Below are 18,423 nucleotides of genomic sequence, written 5' to 3'. Positions count from 1 at the left end.
GAGTAAAATGATTTTGTATGTAAAAAGTATTATTGTCATCTACTTTATTGGTGACATCATGTCAAAAGCAAGGACATGTAGAAAAAAAAGGGGGAAAGTATGCTAGTATTGAAACATATATTCTAATACTAGTTTTACTTACCACCGAGGCTTTCGCCGAGATGCATCTGGGGAAGGTTGCGATAAATTCCCAGGATAATTTAAGCCAAAAAAAAAAAAGGAATGCAGGATACAGAGAACCCAGAGCATGAGAAGAGACAATCGGGGGAACACGCCAGAGACACATCAGAGAGCAAAGAGGGCAGGACAAGCGGGTCAGAGCAAAGGCCATGGGGGCAAACAAGTTTTGATTTGTGAATTTTTGAACACCCAGAGGGATATGTCATATTTCTACATTTATATTGAAGAGGATTATACACCCTTTGACATAATTTAGTCAATACATATTTCGTACACAAGCTAGAGTCATCTTAAATATTAACTTAATACTTCGTATTAAGCCCACAGCACTGATTCATGTCATCCATAATCTGTAGTAGTTGATGATGCGTTATATTTAACATGCAATTGGTCGACAAGATTTTAAAAATTAATTTTCTTTTTGTCACGGATCTATTTCTTTCTCTGTTCATAAAAGACTTACAAAGAGACTCATTCCATCTATTTGTTATTTTATGTTTTCAAGTTAAAGCCAGCTGTTCATCGACGACATCATATTGATGATGAAAGCAGGTTCCATTTAATTCAACTCATGTGCCAAAGATTGAGAGAGCACAATATTTAGTAGAGAAGGTTTCTGTTTTCGTTTGTTCAAATGCAAATGATCCTATCTCGGAAAGAGACACAAAGGAAACGAAGAACTTTTTGAAATTTTAGCCGTAGATGGAAATACACAATGTAGGAGCGTGGATACCATTTCTTGCTTATGCATATCAATGGTTTTTAGCAATGTTACAATACATTGTTACAAGCAAAAACATGTGTCCTGTAGTGTTAGATTATACAAGTCTAACAACAGATCCAAACGATTTGAAGATATTCTTAGAGTAAGCTTGAAAAATAGGATTGATTAAAAGCAACTGTTAACAACTCTTAATAGAACAACAAGAATATAGAGATTATTATCGTTGACAGCCTGCCCTATAACAACAGTATCAAAATGTTTGAAAGGAAAGAGACGTTAAATAACCCTTCAAATCTAGGCCTTATAAATAAAAATCAAATAGCTTTGCTCAATGCCCTTCATACTTCAAAATCTTGTGATTATAAGTAATTGTTTGAGTATTGATTTCTGTAAGTCGCTTCTCCTTTTACTATTGCAGTTTCTGAGAAAATTCATGACTTTCATTGTTCATTCGCACCTTGCCTGAATTACACCTTTATCATTTCTTTTAAGATTAGATACTTTTTTACGCTTCGATCTGTCCTGGACAAACAACGATGTAATAAAGACATCACGTGTCCTTTATGGCCTTTGTATTGTATTATCACGCGAACAAAAACCTAGACTTGAATAAAGCTTTCAGCCTCACTGTTGTATCACATTAAAAATGATTTTTAAATTTAATTTTCCTCTTCTTCTCTTTTGACTCATATTCCTTCTATTGAATGTCAAAGCCAAGGATAATTGGCGAATTAGCCATTGTCGCTTATAAAGCAGTAAGATACTTTAATATTACCTTGTATAGAATAAACTAACTCAATAAGCAATTAGCGAGATCTACCCAATCGCGAAGTACACAGATGCAACTCTTGGCAAATAAAAAGCTGGACTCATCTCTTTCTCTTTTTATGTATAATAGATTGTTGGTAAACAAGACCCCTTTGTCGTATTTCGCTTGGGCGAAAATTTAAGAAAGACAAAGACTGACTATAGAGGTGGCCAACATCCTCTTTGGGATGATCAGGTATATTATATTACACAAAAGTTATACGAATGAGTAGTAATGATGTAAATACAACATAAAGGTCAACATGCCTGTTCCTGAAAAGAAGAAGATGATGGTTGTTCAAATCTATGATGAAGATTCAAAAAGAGAGGAGTTGATTTCCGAGTGTGATTTGGATATATCTAAGGTGTTAGAAGAAGGAGAACATGATGGTAATGGAATATAAAGAAAAGGAAGAATAGTAATTGATGTATATTTAGGCTGGTTTCCTTTACAGTACAAAGGCCGACCTGCTGGTGAAATTTATTTAGAAATGACATTTTATTCTGCGGTAAGATAGGAATAACTGTATCTGACTTGAAGCTCATCTTTTATTGTCTAGGCTCCACCACCAAAAAGACAGCCCACCCGTTATGGAATGCGACCCAAGCAACACGGAGGATATGCTCCTCCTGTACCCAACGTTGGTCACCCAGCACAGCATTATCCTTACCACCCAACGCAACCATCCAATGCTAGACCACTTCCACCTGCCCCTGCTGAATCACATTCAACGCCTACAAGTCACCTTGGTCAATATCCACCAACGCATCCATCTGTACCGCCATCTATACAACCATCTCCCTATACTGGTGCTTATCCTCCACCTGCACCAACGTCTTCTATGTCGTCGGGTTCTCAGCCTCCATCTGGTAGACCTGCATCATACACTGGTCCTCAAAGCGTCAATCATATCAATAGACCTACTTCCCCACCTGCCGCCACACCTAATCCAAACAGTCATTTGGCTCCTGGTGCTGGACATGCTCCTCTCTTGTCTTCGCCCTACAACCCCTCTGCCACTATTAGTTCGGGTGCGTCCTCTCACTCTAATTATGGCAAGTATATGAACAATGGTGTATCATCGAATAATAACTCTACTATAGGTTACCCACCTTCTAATCATGGAGGCTATCCACCTTATTCAAACAACAACAATAACAATAACAGAAATAGCTATCCTCCACAGACAAACAGCCCTTATCCACCCTATCCACCTTCCAGCAACCAATTCCACAGGTTTCCTGAGCCCCAACAATTTCCTCACGGTGGCGGTTATCCTCCTCAGCAAGCCGATCCATTGGGAACACCATTTGCTGCTCATCAAGGAAGCTTTTATTCACCTAATCCAGGAAATTACCCTCCTCGTCCTTATCCTCCTCAACATCAAAACATGGGCGGATACCCTCCACAGCATTCCAACAATGGATATCCACCTTATTAAAAAAAAAAAGGAGCAATCTGAAGTAGTTTATTATTATATTATTACGAGTATTTTATAAAGAGACAAAAATTTGATACAATGCATTTCTATCCTTGTCTATTGGGCATTGGTTGTCTTGGCCAGTCCTGAGAAGTAACCATATAATCATAATCGTCGCTATCTTTTTCAGTTATAGGATCAAATCTAAAATCCCGATTAGCAGCTGCAGCTGCAGCACCGCTCATAGTATGCATTGGGAAATCTTGTTTGGATGATTCAAAAGAAGTTCTTGATGGCTGAATGTTGTATCGTTTACTGTTAGGATCTAGTACAGAAAAGCCCGTGTTGCCTTCTGTCAATGTGGCTGCCATAGTCGTGGTCGTAGGATAATCAACTTCAACAGGGGACATGGGCCTGATAAACCCACGAGATGCTTGAAGACGGCCACTGTTTCTATTTTCTATGAAATGTGTGACACGTTGACTTAGTCTTGAGCTTGTACTTCCGTTATTATTTGTATTATCGAATGACGCACCAAACCTGTTTCCATTATTTGTTTCGACGTCTTGATTAGTGCCGCTTTTTGAAAGAGCGCTGATGTCTGCTTCTTCTGTAGAACGACGAGGATGGAAAATACAGATCTATTAAATAGTTTAGATGTATACTAAATAAACAACAATAATCCTTACTCCCACAATCCATATCAGTATAGAGCATGTATCAACGATTGAAATCAAAAGATCTGCAGAAAATTTATTGGAATTGATGACCATCCCTTCTGTCAATCCATCCACGCAGAGAGTGCCTAAACTGAAGGCGTAAAGAAAGAGAACGGCGGTTATGAAGAGATTCATGTCTTTGAAGTATGCCATTTTTTCTGTCACAGCTGTGCTTCCAGTCTTCATGTTACGGGCAATGTTTATAATCCTATTAAATCGAAAATGTGATCGAATACCCAATAGAGCCGCGATAAGTACTACATTATTTGAACTTAAGATTGCTTGAATGACATTGTTGTGCAGCTACCTACTTTCAGTACTATAGGCTAGTTGAGGGATTGCTTCCCTTTTAATAACATTATCTCTGTAGGTCCATTGTAAGATGGGGAACACAGCCACGCTTCCAAGCGCCCTGATAGGCATGATTCTTTTAGCTCGAACCACATTCGGCTTAATGTATAAAGTTTATGTGCAACTTACCAAAAGATATAGAACCTAAATTCCCAGGAGCCCATGAACGATTTCTTGGCCACATTCGTTGACAAGTAATGCCAAAAACATTGAAGGAGGAAGAAGATGCCAGTTTGCATAGATAAAGTAACGCATTCAAGATAGTCAATTGACTAGGTAAAATAAGCATACAAAAAAATATTACACATTGGTTTGTTTACCATAGCGATATATTGATGTTGTGGTGTCCAGTAGTCAAATGGTTTTGATATAATCATGGTTGTATTTGGGATTTGGACAAACTTTTCAGAGTATTTTATCCATGTTGATATTACATCTTTTTAATTGAATGCATTAGTGATATTCTCTCTTGTGTGGATAATGTCTAATTATACCCCACGTCATCTGCATCAACGCTACTAGAAAATATATGACTGTGATAACGCTTCGAAGTTCTCCATGAATGATCCTCTTTGGATGTAAACATCTAAATCGGTCTGTTGCCCACACTCTTGATGCAAGAAATGCAAGCATGTATATCTCTAATGCAACTCTTTCTATTGTTTATGATGCGTTATTTTTTTTTGCTATGGTAACTAAACAGGTGCATACGTAGATAAGAAAAGTCACTAATAAACATGAGTCCTCTGACATATTTTCTATTGAATCGGTTTACCTTAAATGTGTCATGATGTGTCTATTGTGCTTTTTTTTTTTTTTTTCCTTCTTTCAAGAAAAGAGAATGGAAAGAAAAAAAGAATTTTTTACAATAATGTGCGACCCTGAGGATCACTTAAAGTGTTTGAGTATAAATTAGAGTAAGGTTGTACTACACCATTTCCGGAAAGTGAAGTTGTACATGGTGAATATTAGCCTTAATGGAGAAGAATTTGTACCTATGACAGCAGTCTATTGACTTCTGTGATCACATTGTGCTGACCAGAGAGGGACTAGTTCTAATGGCAGGTTGTATCAATAAGTTTGATTGTTATGTTCCATTTTACCTTTCAACCTCCGAGTTTATTGTGAATGTGAATTTCCTGTGCACAAACATACACTAAAAAGGGAAGAGATGCTCAATGTTAATTGTATACGCACAGAATGCACACTTTTTTGTTTATTTATGTCTCTTTTTCAAGTCAAATCACTCTACATTTAATACTTAGTGTTAATATTAATAAATCTATAGACGGTCAATTCAAAAAGTGCCATATTTTCTATTATAGAGCTATTCATTGAGGTACACTGCTTTCTCTCAGCAGGAGCCACCGTACACGAATATCTCATTTGGGAAAGTACTGAGATGAAGATTGAAAAAAAGCACCAATGAAGAGTACAGATATCAGATTGATGCCAAGACGGCAACAGCCTATTACAATACTCAAGTTCAATTTCGACCAAGAACCTGTATATATTCTTGTAGTGTATCTCTGTGTAGTGCACCTAACATTGCTCAGCATTTATCTGTAGCTGATTTTATTTTTTACAATTTCTTTTCAATAAGAACATTATTAAATTCAACTTCAATTTTATCCTTACTTGAGAGCTTCATACATATGTAAATTCATCGGGAAAGTATTTAGTGGGAACATTACCTACTTAACACCTCGACGTGAGTCCTTAAAGGCTCCATGCGCAAAGCGCGAGAGGTGAAGTGGCTGTAAATAGACTTACAGTAGCTCTCTGATGGGGTTACGAAAATGGGAGCTTCTCAGTTCTACCCTCACGTATTTACTAAAGGAACTGAACATATAATATCAATTGAATAAGCATTGAATCAAACAAGCAGATGTTAATGTTCCTGAAAAGATAAAATAATGAAGTATATTTATAATGTGCCTTGTAACCACTAGCTGCAAACATTTGAAAACATATTATGAAAAGTAGTTTTACTAAGCTAGAGCCTTTTTGTTCATTGTGTTGCAATATGAGAAGAGCTTTGAAGAGAGTAAAACGGTTGTTTCGGCTTTAATCACACTTCTTTGTGCCTTGACGATGTTCTTCCCTAGCTCTACCAGTATGCTGATCACATTCGAATCATAATTTGGTGTGCTTTGTATGATCTTCTCAGTACAGCGACCTTTTTAATTATTGTTTGGAGGCTGCGTATCTCAGCTAATAATCCAAGATATGATTCGATGATCATTCTGTGTAAACGTGTTTCTGTAAATACAATGCAGAACAAAAGAAAGCAAGTTCGCAGTTTTGCTGCGACTGTTGGTGTTCCTTAGTTGATCTATTGTGTTGAATCCTCTACCTGCAAATCCCTCTTGCTTGTTGCTGCCCATTGGAACGAGGAGGGTGTGTGTTGTATTCAACTTTACAATTGTAAAAGCCAATTAAGTTGATGGTCTACAAAGTATATGTTTATTCCAATAGGACGCGTAAGTTTTATAGGAGAAATTTGAATGCTATCAGTGTGATTTTTATGAAGTATTTTATGATTCATATTAAACACATCAGAGTGTCTTGTGCAGATTGTCAATTTTCTCTCTTTCAGAAGAAAAGCTGTGTGTCGCTCTGAATGACTATGATGTTATTAATGGTCTTTTGATAGCTGCTTGTCATTGCTGACAAAAAAAGGGGACACTTAGGCCTTATGGACACACCCAAATCATCACCAAAGTGATGACCTAAGAATCCAAAAGACCAATCAAAGTGGCTTTAAAGTGGCGTTATCATCACCAGAGGTTGATTCTCTTTTTAGAGAGAGATATCTTGATAAAATACTATAGTTTGACTCTACATAAGACACCAGGATGGAGTGAATATTCAAAACAGCATCTATCTATTATCACTCATTAAAACTATTACTCTTATCATTTGCATTGCATTTACGATATCACGACCATTTGCAGCTGGACACAATTTGCAATGCTTCAGCTGATAAATGACCGGAGAATAGCCCTCAAAAAAAGTTCAGTAGTAGCCCTAGTATATGACTTCATGCGTAATTTTACTTACTGCTGGGTTCGCTTTGTGAGCACTCCGATGTTCGACAAACAATCCTCTTGTTATTGTCCAAACATAGTAGAGTAGCATTTCTCTCCCTTTGCTGACGAGCTTTCTTTTTCCTTTTGAACATAAAAAAGTTAAAGTTATCTACTGTTACAAATGTAATGGTCTGCTTACTTACGACTGCAAAAAAGCTTTTGTCTTTCGTATTTGCTCTCGAGGGGCTGGTGACATTTGGAACAGGTCACACTTGTCCTGGACTCATCAACAGGAATTACTAATACCTTCTGTGCCAAAGCCTTTTGAACTTTCTGTGTATAAAATGTGCATTAGGCTATTCAATAAAGTGATAAAGTCGCTATATTACATACGCAAGTTAGTAGCAATTCATGTAAGATGTAGTACATATGAACACTTTACGAGGCATATTGATATTACGAATGAAAGAGAAAAGAAGATAAGACAACAGCTTTGCTTTGTCGAATGCTTTGGACAGCTTTTTTCTTTGTCAGCACAATTGTTATTTATCAGAAAATCAATTAACTTTTATATACTTCTTATCAAGCTTGCAGTGATATATATTTAAAGCAGAACAAGTACGAATTAAAGATATGTTGACAGAATTTGATATCCTAATGATGTTCTTATATGAGATAAAGAGGATTATATGTACTGGAACCTTCAAATGGTTTATTAAAAAAAGTGATTGTGGAACATTGTACATCAAGAGTTGAATGAAGCTAGAGGAAGACCACGAGCTGGATATCTTTGGAAAACCTTGTATGATTGCCATTCCACATGGAACAAGCGACTATATTGGCTTTGGAGTAAAAGAGTAAGAAGATCAGATATCGGCTAGTCATCGCCTAAGTAAAGGCGACGATGTAGGAAAGTAGCAGAGCTACATACTAGAAAGATCGACTAATTCATTCAAAAATTCACTATACGCCCAGCATTTATGCTTTATTCTAAAAACTATTACTTAGAGCACGAATGCTTCTTTAAGTGGGCCAGAGTCTACCAAATAAAAATTTTCACCAATATGGAAACAAGCAACTATATTGAGAGTTGGCATAACCAATTGAAGACAAATTATTTACAAAGAGAAATAGAAGACTGAGTCGCTTAATTTTTATCTTGGTTGATGATGTTCATATCAATTTTATACACAATACCGCAAGGATGGCCGCCAATATCGGACGTATGAGCTCAGACACTAGAGAGACAAGAAAGAGAATGATTGCAGCAGAAGAGATCAATGGACTGTCATTAGAAGATATGGTGCAGAAAGTGTATATCGATGAAGAAGTTTGCTACATTGTTAAGCCTTTCACGACGGAAGTTGTATACGATATATCAACTGAGCAAGGAATAATGACTACTTGTAACTGTATAGACTTTCAACTAAATAGGCATGACTATAAGCATATGCATTTAGTTTACCGTTTCGATAAAAGCTGTGTGTTTTACAGTCAAGGTAGATTGTCACGATTGTAGTAAGAGAAATGTTACTAGAAATTGACTCTAACTTGAGAATTCATACTATAGGTGATACAATACTTATCCAAAATACTGCGGAGAGTAATGATATCGAAGCAGTTACTGAAAGCTCTGATGTGCTTCAATCAGAATTACCATCTGAAGCTGGAAGTAGAACAGATGAGGTGTTGATAAGCATCACGAATGTATGCAGACAAGCTTTAGAGAATCGTATATATCTAACTTCTGCAGATAATAACAGACTGTTACAAATATATAATGAACTAAGACAGTTGTTGCCAGCTAATGAAGAGATACAGCTTCCACCAAATATAAATATGCAAACACAAAAAAGATAAAAAATTCTTATTTCTAAATTTCAGAAAGGGCTGGCGACCTCATTGCTGCGTCATCACTGCATGTTCGGAGACTTAAACGACCTTCAGCGATTCGTAAGCCACACAGTCGATTTATTGCTGAATTTGAACAATTTTCCAAGAGGAAAAAGAAAAAAACGCACGCTTTCTCTTTCCAGCTGCGTCTTTCTTTTTTATTTGATTGCAAATAAGCATTGTAGATTCCAACTTTTTCATCCTTTTCTCTTGGAATCAAGCAATTTAAAAAATGGTAAAAAAAAAGAGAGAGATTCAATATAACCCGAAACGCGCGTTTATTAATAGAAAACAATTAGACAAAGACAAGTAGCAGTAAAATGGCAAACTTGGTGAATTACCGACTTCGAGTCACTATGTCGGATTCACGTGTACTCACAGGTCAAATGCTCGCCTTCGACAAACATATGAATCTTGTCTTAGCAGATTGTGAAGAATTCAGAAAAATAAAGTCCAAGGCCAAAAACAGCAACAATCCAACAGAACAGGAAATGAAGAGAACTTTGGGTTTAGTGATTTTAAGAGGTGAAACTATCATTAGCATCAGTGTTGACGGTCCTCCTCCACCATCCGTTGAAGATGTCAGAGCAAGAAGTACTAGTCTTTTGGCTGGTACAGGGATAGGAAGAGTAAGAAAAAAAAGTAAACAACTTTAAGATGACATTACTCATCATTTCTTATTTTAGCCTATGGGTCGTGGTATGCCTGCTGCTCCTCCACCAATGGCTGGCCCAGTACCTGGTCTTGCTGGTCCTGTTCGCGGCGTTGGCGGTCCTGCTCCTGGTGTAAGTGACGATGTTAAGAAGAGTATGATGTATATTGACTCTATTCAAATAGATGATGCAACCTAGACCCGGCTATCAAGCCTCTCCAGTACCATATGCTCGTCCACCTGTTCCTCCTGGACCTCCTGGTCAAGGAATGGTAAGTTCAATAAATAAAAAAGAACGAGAAAGAGATAGGATATAGAGCGTTATGCAAATGATTGACACTCTCTTTGTAGCCTCCACCTCCACCCGGCTTCCGTCCTCCCCCACCTGGATTTAGACCACCTATGCCTGGCGCCCCACCACCAATGGGCTTCCGTCCTCCCCCACCAGGTGCTCCTCCTGGACCTCCTCCTCCAGGATTCCGTCCTCCCGCTCCTCCTAAATAATAAAATGTGTTTATATGAAAGCTGCAAACAAAGAAAAACTCTATTACTTGTATTTTTTTTTTCTAAACTTTAAAGAAAGCATGTCTAACAACAAACTTTTTTTATATTTTTATTATCAATTTAATGCGCATATCTCGGCACCTTTTAAAAAGACAATGTAATTTGTTTAGTCCTTGTTGGAAACAACACCATCGAAGCGGTTCTTGAACCATTCAATAGATTCTTCCTATAATAGAAAAACAAAATGAATATAAACACCTCACATAAAAGATAAACTTACCTTCTTGATACGGTGAGTGACACCGACCTTGGCCTTGCAGTGCTTACGGCGAGAGACACGGTAACCAGGACGGCCCATGACGACGTAGTAATCCATACCGTAGATACCGATGGAAGGATCGTACTTGATACCCAAGTCAATGTGTTCATCAATACCGAAACCGAAGTTACCAGTGTCAGAGAAGTTACGAGTCTTGAGTTCGTATTCCTTGACCTTCAAACCACGTTCAAGGATTTCCTCGGCCTTGGGACCACGAACAGTGACGTGAACGGCAATCTTTTCGTTACGACGAATAGAGAAAGTACGGACAGTGTAACGGGCCTTGGAGTAGACAGGAGTTTGACCAGTCAATTGTTCAAGAACCTTGGCAGCACGAGTAAGTCTGTCACCAGATTCACCAACACAAATGTTGAGAACCAGCTTTTCAATCTTGAGGTTACGCATGGGGTTTTTGGCGGTAGTCTTTTGTTCAGCACTCTAAGAATGTATTAGTTTTTTCTTAATTAAAATTCAAGAGAAATGAAGGGAAGGACATGTCATGAAATGAACAAGGTGCATGCAAACACAGAGACAAAAAGTTGGGAGTCTGTCTCTTCTTGTATATTTTACTGCATTACATTATATACTCTATTACTCTTCTCTTTTGCTTCTCTTACTTCCTATATATAAAGTATGTGTGTTTTGGTAATATGAATGTTGAATGTAGAGAGTGCGGTGTAAGAAGTGCTTCTCTAGTCGTCTATATTTTCATCCAATTCAAAAATCTGTGCAGCTCTTTCTTGATCATTTCAATCCATCCATCCATCCATTCCCTTATTCATCTTATATTTACCATCGTATGTTGCCTTCGAATCTGTTGACGATGGAAAAGAGAGATTCTCTACCATATGCTTGTACTGAAGCATTTGTTCTACAAGCCCACACTGAGCGGCTGCCCTCTTCTCTATTGAATCCCAGCACTTCAATTTCCATTTAAGGAAATGAATAATTTACAGTGGTACAGTGTTTCTAAGATAAATATCGCTTGTAGACATATCATTAAGTGTTTGGTAAGCCATGTGGTAACTAGATGATACAAATATTCAAAACATTCTGCTAGATATTAGGCGTTTCAAGTAATGCACTAGCACTCCACTAATTAAATAAAATTATGTAGAAAAGGTAAAAGACAAAGATATCCGTATGAATGAGACAAATTCAAAACGGGATTATGTGCGCTACACCGTCCAGGATAAGGCTAGATTTTTCGATCTGAAGATCGACAAGTGCATGAGTGGATCACCTGCAGCGAAGCAGTTGGGTATTCACGTTCGAAACAGCGCAGAGATGCGTTAACCAGTATAATGTGTGTCCTGATAGAATTTTTGAGAGCTGTAAAAAAGTAGGTTACAAGTGTATCTTGACCGAAGAGCATAAAATGGCTGTTATCAACTTCATTGTCACCAATCCCTCTGCTGCTGTTGAAGTGGCCGAGCGTTTATTGAAGCGATTCAATGATTTGCTAGCGAAAGGAATCAATTGAGAGCAAGCGGACACCAAAGTGAAGTCACTGCCATTGGAGCCATACATTCACAAATTTGCCAAAGCATTGAGACAATTGATCATGAAGCTTCCAGTTATGCCAATAGGAGAAGATTTTAGCGAAACCGAACTTTGCTCGTGGTTTGTTAAACCATTCGTATCTGGGATTTTTGACGATCTAGACAATGATACCTATCTATGTTGGACAAATGAGCCTACATTGGAAGCCAAATCCATGCGTGAATCCAACGGTAGACCTGACATCTGCATTACGAAATTCTGTGGCGTTCAAGCAAAAAAGGCTGTAAAAGGAAGAGGTACCTTATCTGCAATAGCAATTGGTCTTTCTGGTTTAGCTTCACTCCTTTTTGATGCAGCCTTTCCTCAGTTTGATCCAAAAGCCAGTCAGTCCAACAGTAATAAATTTAAAACGAATGCCACTTCTTTCTTTAGTGCAAACGAATATTGGCCTACTGTCGATGACAGTAATACTGCTTGAAAGATAAATCTTCTTTGATAATTTATTAACTTGTACTGATTGCTTAACAATAACAAATATTTAATACTTTGAATATTGGATATTTTGTAAGAGAAAAAAGGAATTGTTTCATATCATTGACTGTTTTACTAATTACAACTGTTTGTGTCTCAATTTTGGGACTCGTAGTTCATTTACCTTATCAGCATACCTGCAAGAGTGATAGCTATGATAAATATAAATAAAATTTATGGCAGTTGAAACACTGTCTCAGTGGGCTTTCCATTTTTTATATGCTGTATATTCAGATCTAGTTGTTAATTTAAAGCACTGATTTCATGAAGACATAAAGAAAAGGCTAAGCAATAATATATCACGAAAGGACACTTAGGCCATTTGTATTTACAGTGACATAAGCAATTTTTTGAAAAACGCTGGAACGGTTTTTTAATCCACTGTACATCTGATGTAAGTTGCTATTTTCATTCGTTAGCATTGGAGCATCATAATCTTATAAAAGTAAAAATACATATAGATCCGGATGATATTTTTTAAAGAAAAAGTTTATTCCATTTGTAACATTCATATGTACTTTTCTTAGCTTCTCGAAATAGTTTCATTTCGATACTAACAGGATATACCAACGTGAAGGTGAAAGTACGACAAGTCCCAAAAAAAAGTTATTGGTTGCGTTCTCCGTGCCTCCCTCAACCACCACTCTCTGTCCCTTCTATGAGTTAACTGAATGATAGCTGTTCATATGCGTTACATATTAGGGTAGATTAAAGATTTGGGTCAATAAACCTCTCCCCTCTCCTGATCCTTCATTTTTTTTTTTTAAAAAAAAAAAGAAAGAAAAAGGCTTTGCGTTTAGTTCATTTCTATTTAAACCAATTGTCGTGGAATCTGAGTTACTAATTAGCAAATAGAACTGAGTGCTGCCCTGACTGAATTTATTGTTTTGATATGGAAACACTACATGTTTATTTTCATTGTCAAACTACTTAGTAGCATCGTAAGTGAACGTATGTATTAAATCAATTTATTTTTTTTTAAATTTGGATAAACCACTTTAAGTAATTGCATTGTTTATATTTGCCGTTCGATTGAGTTTTTTATTCGGAAATAGATTTTTGCCGTAGATTTTACACAACCTTACAAAGCCTACTTCACTTTATTCAATGCAGGTTGTCATCAAAACTCTACATGTTTAAGCGCTCTAATATATAAGTTCATACTTGCCTGCAAGGTAATACGTATGGCTTAAGAACTGGTTTTAATAGAAACAAGGGGAAATGAGTGATTAAAGCACATAAGAAAGTATTGAAGTGTCAACCAACAGTAGTTTATAAAAAAAAAGTTGGCCACTCTATTTCACTATTACAATCCCAACCGAGACACTATCATTGAGATCTATTGTCAGTAACCACTGTACATTCAGCACGTGCTTGGTACAGCATCTTGTCCTTTATACGTTGTCCGTAAAGACAAATTTTATTAAAGAGTCTATTATTGCTGTATTGTGAACAATTTATAAACTGTAAGAAACTATTTACAAGATAAAAAAATACAAAATAATTGACGAAATGCAAATATACACACGCACAATCAATGATCACTTTAGTGGCGATGGAAGCTTGAAACAATTTCTTCAATTGATCTTCCTTTGGTCTCCGGCAAACAGAAGAAGGTAAAGAGGAATGCAATAGCACAAATGATGGCAAAAATCAAGAAGGACCAACCAGCGATAGCAGCAAAAATAACAGGGAATACTTGACCAATCAAGAAGTTCATGGCCCAGTTCATAGCTGTGCAAACAGAACCAACAGCGGAAGAAGCATAGATAGGAGTCAATTCAGAAGTAATCATCCAGGGAACAGGACCGATACCGATGGCGAAACTGGCGACATAACAAAAGACAGAGGCAACAAGCAAGTTAGGAATGCTGTATCTGTAACCGACAACGAGAAGGACAGAGAAGAGGAAAGTACCAAATTCAGCGAGTAGCAACAGCATACGACGGCCAGATCGGTCAACGAAGAACATAGCAACAATGGACATACCAAAGTTAACAAGAGTAGTATAGATAGCAAAGTATTGAGCATTTTGATGGTCAACAGCAGATTCAAAGATAGAAGTAGAATAATACATGACAGCGTTCATACCAGATAATTGTTGATACATATGGTGGAACAAGACGATACCAAGAATCTTGCGAATGACAGGGTCTTTGAAAATTTCGATCAAACTCATAGGTGGGCGTCTTTCGTCATCATCATCGGCTTCAACATCTTTGGGAATCTTTTGTCCGCTATCGTCAGCAGAGTCATTGTTATCAAAACCTTCGTCCATGTTGATATTCTTGAGGTTGTTCTTTTCATGAGAGTTTTCCTTGAGGATACGAGCAGCTTTCTTTTTACCGAGTTGACCAGCAACAATATCAAAGAATTCTTCGGTAACGTCCGCCGTACCACGAAGTTTCTGAAGTGCAATCAAAGCATCTTCTACACGACCGATTGAAATAAGGTAACGTGGTGATTCGACACAGGTAAACATAGCAAAGATTTGGAAAATGGCAGGTATAGCAACAATAGCGTAATTGAGTCTCCAGAAAGGAACGTTAGCAGTAGGTAAACCAATGATCGAAGATAACAAGATACCAGTGACGACAAAGAATCTATAAGTAATGATGAGTTATACCATAGCAAACGTGATGATAATACTTTACTGATTCAATGAGCCCATCAAACCTCTACCTTTAACAGTAGAAATTTCACCAAGGTATGTTGGAATGACAAGAGAACCCAAACCACAGGATATACCACAAAGAATACGACCGATGATAAACATTGCTGTATGTACAGAACATCCGATGAGAATACCACCAGTGATGAAGCCAATATTATTTACAATAATGGTCATTCTACGTCCCAATCTTGTTTGAATAGCACCTCCTACTAAACTGCCAAAGAGACCACCCAAACAAAATGATGATACGGCAAAACCCCTACAGTATATTTAGTTTTCGTTCTGATTAGCATATTTTATCCTTACCATAGTGATGTGCTCATGGGCAAACAATCAGGGAAGGAAGGGCTATAAGTATGAGAAGCACCAGTAGGACAAGCATGCGTTACTTGTCCTGGTACATTTGTTGATCCAATTGTCCAACCATTTGAGAAGGCGCCAATGGCAGCAAGTACGCCACAGTACACCATGTACTTTGGCATAAATAAATCGCGGGAATCCATTGTTCTTTTTGAAATTAAAAAGTAAAATGGGAAAAAAAGGGAAGAAATGGAACATTCTTATATAGATTCATTTTTTTTACGTTTGTGTGTCCGATCAAGGAAAAAGTTATTTCTGTTGCCACCTTTTTCAATTTCCGCATTATTGCCCGCTTTTTATTGGTTTCATAGTTTATTTTCTGTCAAAGAATCAGTTGATTTTCTGCAAAACTAAAGGGAAATACTGGAAAAAAGTAGGGAAGCAGAAAAAGGGTTACATTTGCTTCCCTTAAAGGCTTTGCCTTCCTTTTAGCTATTTTTTGACTTGCTTTAGCTAATGGAGAAGTAGACTTTGGAAAAACAAAATAAGGCAAGTCTTTTTTATAACAAGACACAAATCGGGTCATTTCTTTTGTTACTATTCCATTTAAAGTAATCATGAATTAACCATGTTTTAATGGCCGAGTTGCATTTCTGGGATCAAAACAAGAACTGCTTCCTAATCAGGGAGCTATGATATCATTACATAGAGTTAAGGGATGTGTGTAGATGTCATTTATTAACAGTTCATATTATATATATATACATCAAATGAGGAAATATACGCAGCCATTTAGAATTCTGTAAAATATTTACGGAAGGGGTCATGTTGAGGTTGACCATAAGGTACCTTTTCTTCTTCGTAATGATCGAAATTACTTGAATCCCCGGGTTCTTTGACCTGGGGAATATAAGGTGGTTTTATCTGTCTCTTTGCTAGTTGGTCAAAGTCAATAGGCTGAAACCAAGGATGCTGAAAGAGGTCTTGTGGTCCCCCTTTTAAGTTACCATATCGACTACTGAGATCCGGTGTGAGAAGATGTTTGAGTAAATCGGTAGCCTCAGGACTAAAGTGAGAAGGATAAACAGGTTTACAGGTGATAATCTTTTCATATAGTCTAAATTGGTTATCATCATAAAATGGTGCAACTCTGGGAAAAGTTGGGGAAAAGCGATGAGAAGTCGGTATCATAAAATGAGTATTAGCATATATACCCTGACAACATTTCGTATATTAAAACACCCAGGGCCCAAAAATCCACGGCTTTGCCGTAGCCTTTTGATTGAATGATTTCTGGCGCTAAAAAAATTTTAAAATATTAGTACTCAAAATTTCTCTTTCAGCAATCTACCACGATATACCAAGGTAATCTGGAGTTCCACATAGCGTCCATGTAATATCTGGCACTACTTTAGCGAAACCAAAATCTGTCAGCTTGATGTGACCTTGAGCATCGAGTAGAATATTTTCGGGCTTTAGATCCCGATAGATGATATTGTTTTGATGAAGGTGACAAATGGCCAAGAGAACCTCTGCTGCGTAAAATCTGGCTGTATCCTCGTCAAATTTCTATATATATAAAATTGAGTTGACTGTTTATTTGATTAAATATCATGAGACTTACTTTGCGCTTCCTCATGAGCGAAAAAAGTTCACCACCAGCTACAAAGTCCAACACCATATACAGGTTTGTGTCATCTTGAAATGTACCCCACAAATTAACCATAAAGTTGTCCTTCATCTTTACCAAAACGGCTCTTTCATTCTTTGTATGTTCCACCTGTCTTGCATTCACAATATCTCTCTTTTTAAGGACTTTGATAGCACAGTATTGCTTGTTGACAACTGATTGAGCAAGATGTACTCGGCCAAATGAACCAGTACCCAAGGTTCGTATGAATTTGAAATCATTTAAATCGAATTTGGCAGATGACCGTCTCTTCGGCTGCGGTTCTATATGATCCAAGTGTTCTTTTTTCTCAGAAAGATTTACATGAGTGGATAAATCATGAGACAGAGAGCCTAATGGTGTTCTAGGCGGGGATTGAGGATAAGAATCACAAGTGAGTGTTTCTATTGATAATACAGTGTTAACGGTTCACTTTGAAGAAGTTAGAGTTGTAAATCGTACGAAATTGATTGTTTAATGACTGCTGAGCATGATCTCTACTACGCTTTACTAAAGGGTTATTTAATAGAAAGTGGGGAGTGTAGTAAAGTTCGTCTCACCTGCAGAGTTGTTGTTTGTGCTTTCTGAGCAGGAATCAAATTGAGGCAAGAAATGGGGAGTGTTTGGAGGCGAATTTGCTTGTAATTGAGACATAAAGAGAAAAGGAGACAAAAAAAGTGAGGAAAGCGAGATAAAATACAAAATTTATATAAATTAAAAATAAAAAAAGAAATTCATGCGACATCCATACAATTTACCAAATAAAGTATTTTGTGTCTTAATTACGCAATACTTGTCGATTCTGCACATTTAAGTTGACTAGACTAATAAAAGTATATACCAGCTCTCTTTTTCATTTTTTTAAAAGGCTACAATAGAAGGAAATGAAAAAGCTTGGTAGCTATAGTAACCGGTTGTGAAGCTACAATTATATAAGATGATATTTTTTAAAAAAATGCGAATAAATAGGAACAAATCAAATTTGATAATACATGTGATATAAATATAAACATTTGAAATGTCATGACAACCCCTCCAATTTCATCGGATCACACAAGAATATACAAATCCCATATTTAGGATCCTTCCTTTGCCCCCTTTTTTTATATAAATAAGGTTTCCTTTTTGGTCCACCAAGGTAACC

General features: G+C 37.1%; 7 protein-coding genes across 7 annotated transcripts; 3 read left to right on the top strand and 4 right to left on the bottom strand.

The window, feature by feature from the left end:
• Positions 1-1,598: 1,598 nt before the first annotated feature.
• Positions 1,599-3,196, top strand: RHIMIDRAFT_116568 (uncharacterized protein). The gene is made up of 5 exons (XM_023605331.1): positions 1,599-1,907; positions 1,969-2,101; positions 2,150-2,220; positions 2,272-2,767; positions 2,816-3,196. The coding sequence occupies exons 2-5, from the start codon at positions 1,975-1,977 to the stop codon at positions 3,151-3,153; spliced, it is 1,032 nt and encodes a 343-aa protein (XP_023467997.1). The 5' UTR covers positions 1,599-1,907; positions 1,969-1,974; the 3' UTR covers positions 3,154-3,196.
• Positions 3,197-3,239: 43 nt separating this feature from the next.
• Positions 3,240-4,991, bottom strand: RHIMIDRAFT_236271 (uncharacterized protein; the record flags this gene model as incomplete). Its single annotated transcript, XM_023608517.1, has 8 exons — positions 3,240-3,773; positions 3,822-4,108; positions 4,163-4,263; positions 4,332-4,474; positions 4,523-4,638; positions 4,697-4,858; positions 4,914-4,930; positions 4,978-4,991. 8 exons carry the CDS (start codon positions 4,989-4,991, stop codon positions 3,240-3,242), a joined length of 1,374 nt encoding a protein of 457 aa, XP_023467996.1.
• A 4,456-nt stretch (positions 4,992-9,447) lies between these two features.
• Positions 9,448-10,283, top strand: RHIMIDRAFT_236269 (uncharacterized protein; the record flags this gene model as incomplete). Its single annotated transcript, XM_023608516.1, has 4 exons — positions 9,448-9,756; positions 9,814-9,912; positions 9,965-10,051; positions 10,131-10,283. 4 exons carry the CDS (start codon positions 9,448-9,450, stop codon positions 10,281-10,283), a joined length of 648 nt encoding a protein of 215 aa, XP_023467995.1.
• Positions 10,284-10,444: 161 nt separating this feature from the next.
• Positions 10,445-11,177, bottom strand: RHIMIDRAFT_278684 (ribosomal protein L5; the record flags this gene model as incomplete). Its single annotated transcript, XM_023612777.1, has 3 exons — positions 10,445-10,509; positions 10,564-11,038; positions 11,173-11,177. 3 exons carry the CDS (start codon positions 11,175-11,177, stop codon positions 10,450-10,452), a joined length of 540 nt encoding a protein of 179 aa, XP_023467994.1. The 3' UTR covers positions 10,445-10,449.
• A 989-nt stretch (positions 11,178-12,166) lies between these two features.
• Positions 12,167-12,583, top strand: RHIMIDRAFT_236266 (uncharacterized protein; the record flags this gene model as incomplete). Its single annotated transcript, XM_023608515.1, has 1 exon — positions 12,167-12,583. One exon carries the CDS (start codon positions 12,167-12,169, stop codon positions 12,581-12,583), a length of 417 nt encoding a protein of 138 aa, XP_023467993.1.
• Positions 12,584-13,884: 1,301 nt separating this feature from the next.
• RHIMIDRAFT_278682 (monosaccharide transporter) lies at positions 13,885-15,824 on the bottom strand. The gene is made up of 3 exons (XM_023612776.1): positions 15,617-15,824; positions 15,291-15,569; positions 13,885-15,239 (listed from the first exon to the last, which is right to left on the bottom strand). The coding sequence occupies exons 1-3, from the start codon at positions 15,811-15,813 to the stop codon at positions 14,183-14,185; spliced, it is 1,533 nt and encodes a 510-aa protein (XP_023467992.1). The 5' UTR covers positions 15,814-15,824; the 3' UTR covers positions 13,885-14,182.
• Positions 15,825-15,904: 80 nt separating this feature from the next.
• RHIMIDRAFT_278678 (kinase-like protein) lies at positions 15,905-17,961 on the bottom strand. Its single transcript, XM_023612775.1, has 6 exons — positions 17,840-17,961; positions 17,742-17,789; positions 17,235-17,683; positions 16,972-17,179; positions 16,825-16,909; positions 15,905-16,760 (listed from the first exon to the last, which is right to left on the bottom strand). Exons 1-6 carry the CDS (start codon positions 17,931-17,933, stop codon positions 16,403-16,405), a joined length of 1,242 nt encoding a protein of 413 aa, XP_023467991.1. The 5' UTR covers positions 17,934-17,961; the 3' UTR covers positions 15,905-16,402.
• Between the last annotated feature and the right edge of the window lie 462 nt (positions 17,962-18,423).

This window comes from Rhizopus microsporus (genome assembly GCF_002708625.1).
Source record: "Rhizopus microsporus ATCC 52813 unplaced genomic scaffold scaffold_5, whole genome shotgun sequence".
Classification (NCBI taxonomy): domain Eukaryota; kingdom Fungi; phylum Mucoromycota; class Mucoromycetes; order Mucorales; family Rhizopodaceae; genus Rhizopus; species Rhizopus microsporus.
This window is presented reverse-complemented; position numbering and strand designations above follow the sequence as displayed.

Coding starts and splice junctions, on each gene's coding strand:
- RHIMIDRAFT_116568 (XM_023605331.1), top strand. CDS start 1,975: ATGCCTGTTCCTGAAAAGAAGAAGATGATGGTTGTTCAAATCTATGAT. Junction 2,102..2,149: donor AGAAGAAGGAGAACATGATG/GTAATGGAATAT, acceptor ATGTATATTTAG/GCTGGTTTCCTTTACAGTAC. Junction 2,221..2,271: donor AAATGACATTTTATTCTGCG/GTAAGATAGGAA, acceptor TTTATTGTCTAG/GCTCCACCACCAAAAAGACA.
- RHIMIDRAFT_278678 (XM_023612775.1), bottom strand. CDS start 17,933: ATGTCTCAATTACAAGCAAATTCGCCTCCAAACACTCCCCATTTCTTG. Junction 17,684..17,741: donor GTCATTAAACAATCAATTTC/GTACGATTTACA, acceptor TATTATCAATAG/AAACACTCACTTGTGATTCT. Junction 16,761..16,824: donor ATATACGAAATGTTGTCAGG/GTATATATGCTA, acceptor AACTTTTCCCAG/AGTTGCACCATTTTATGATG.
- RHIMIDRAFT_278682 (XM_023612776.1), bottom strand. CDS start 15,813: ATGGATTCCCGCGATTTATTTATGCCAAAGTACATGGTGTACTGTGGC. Junction 15,570..15,616: donor CCCATGAGCACATCACTATG/GTAAGGATAAAA, acceptor AATATACTGTAG/GGGTTTTGCCGTATCATCAT. Junction 15,240..15,290: donor TTGATGGGCTCATTGAATCA/GTAAAGTATTAT, acceptor CATTACTTATAG/ATTCTTTGTCGTCACTGGTA.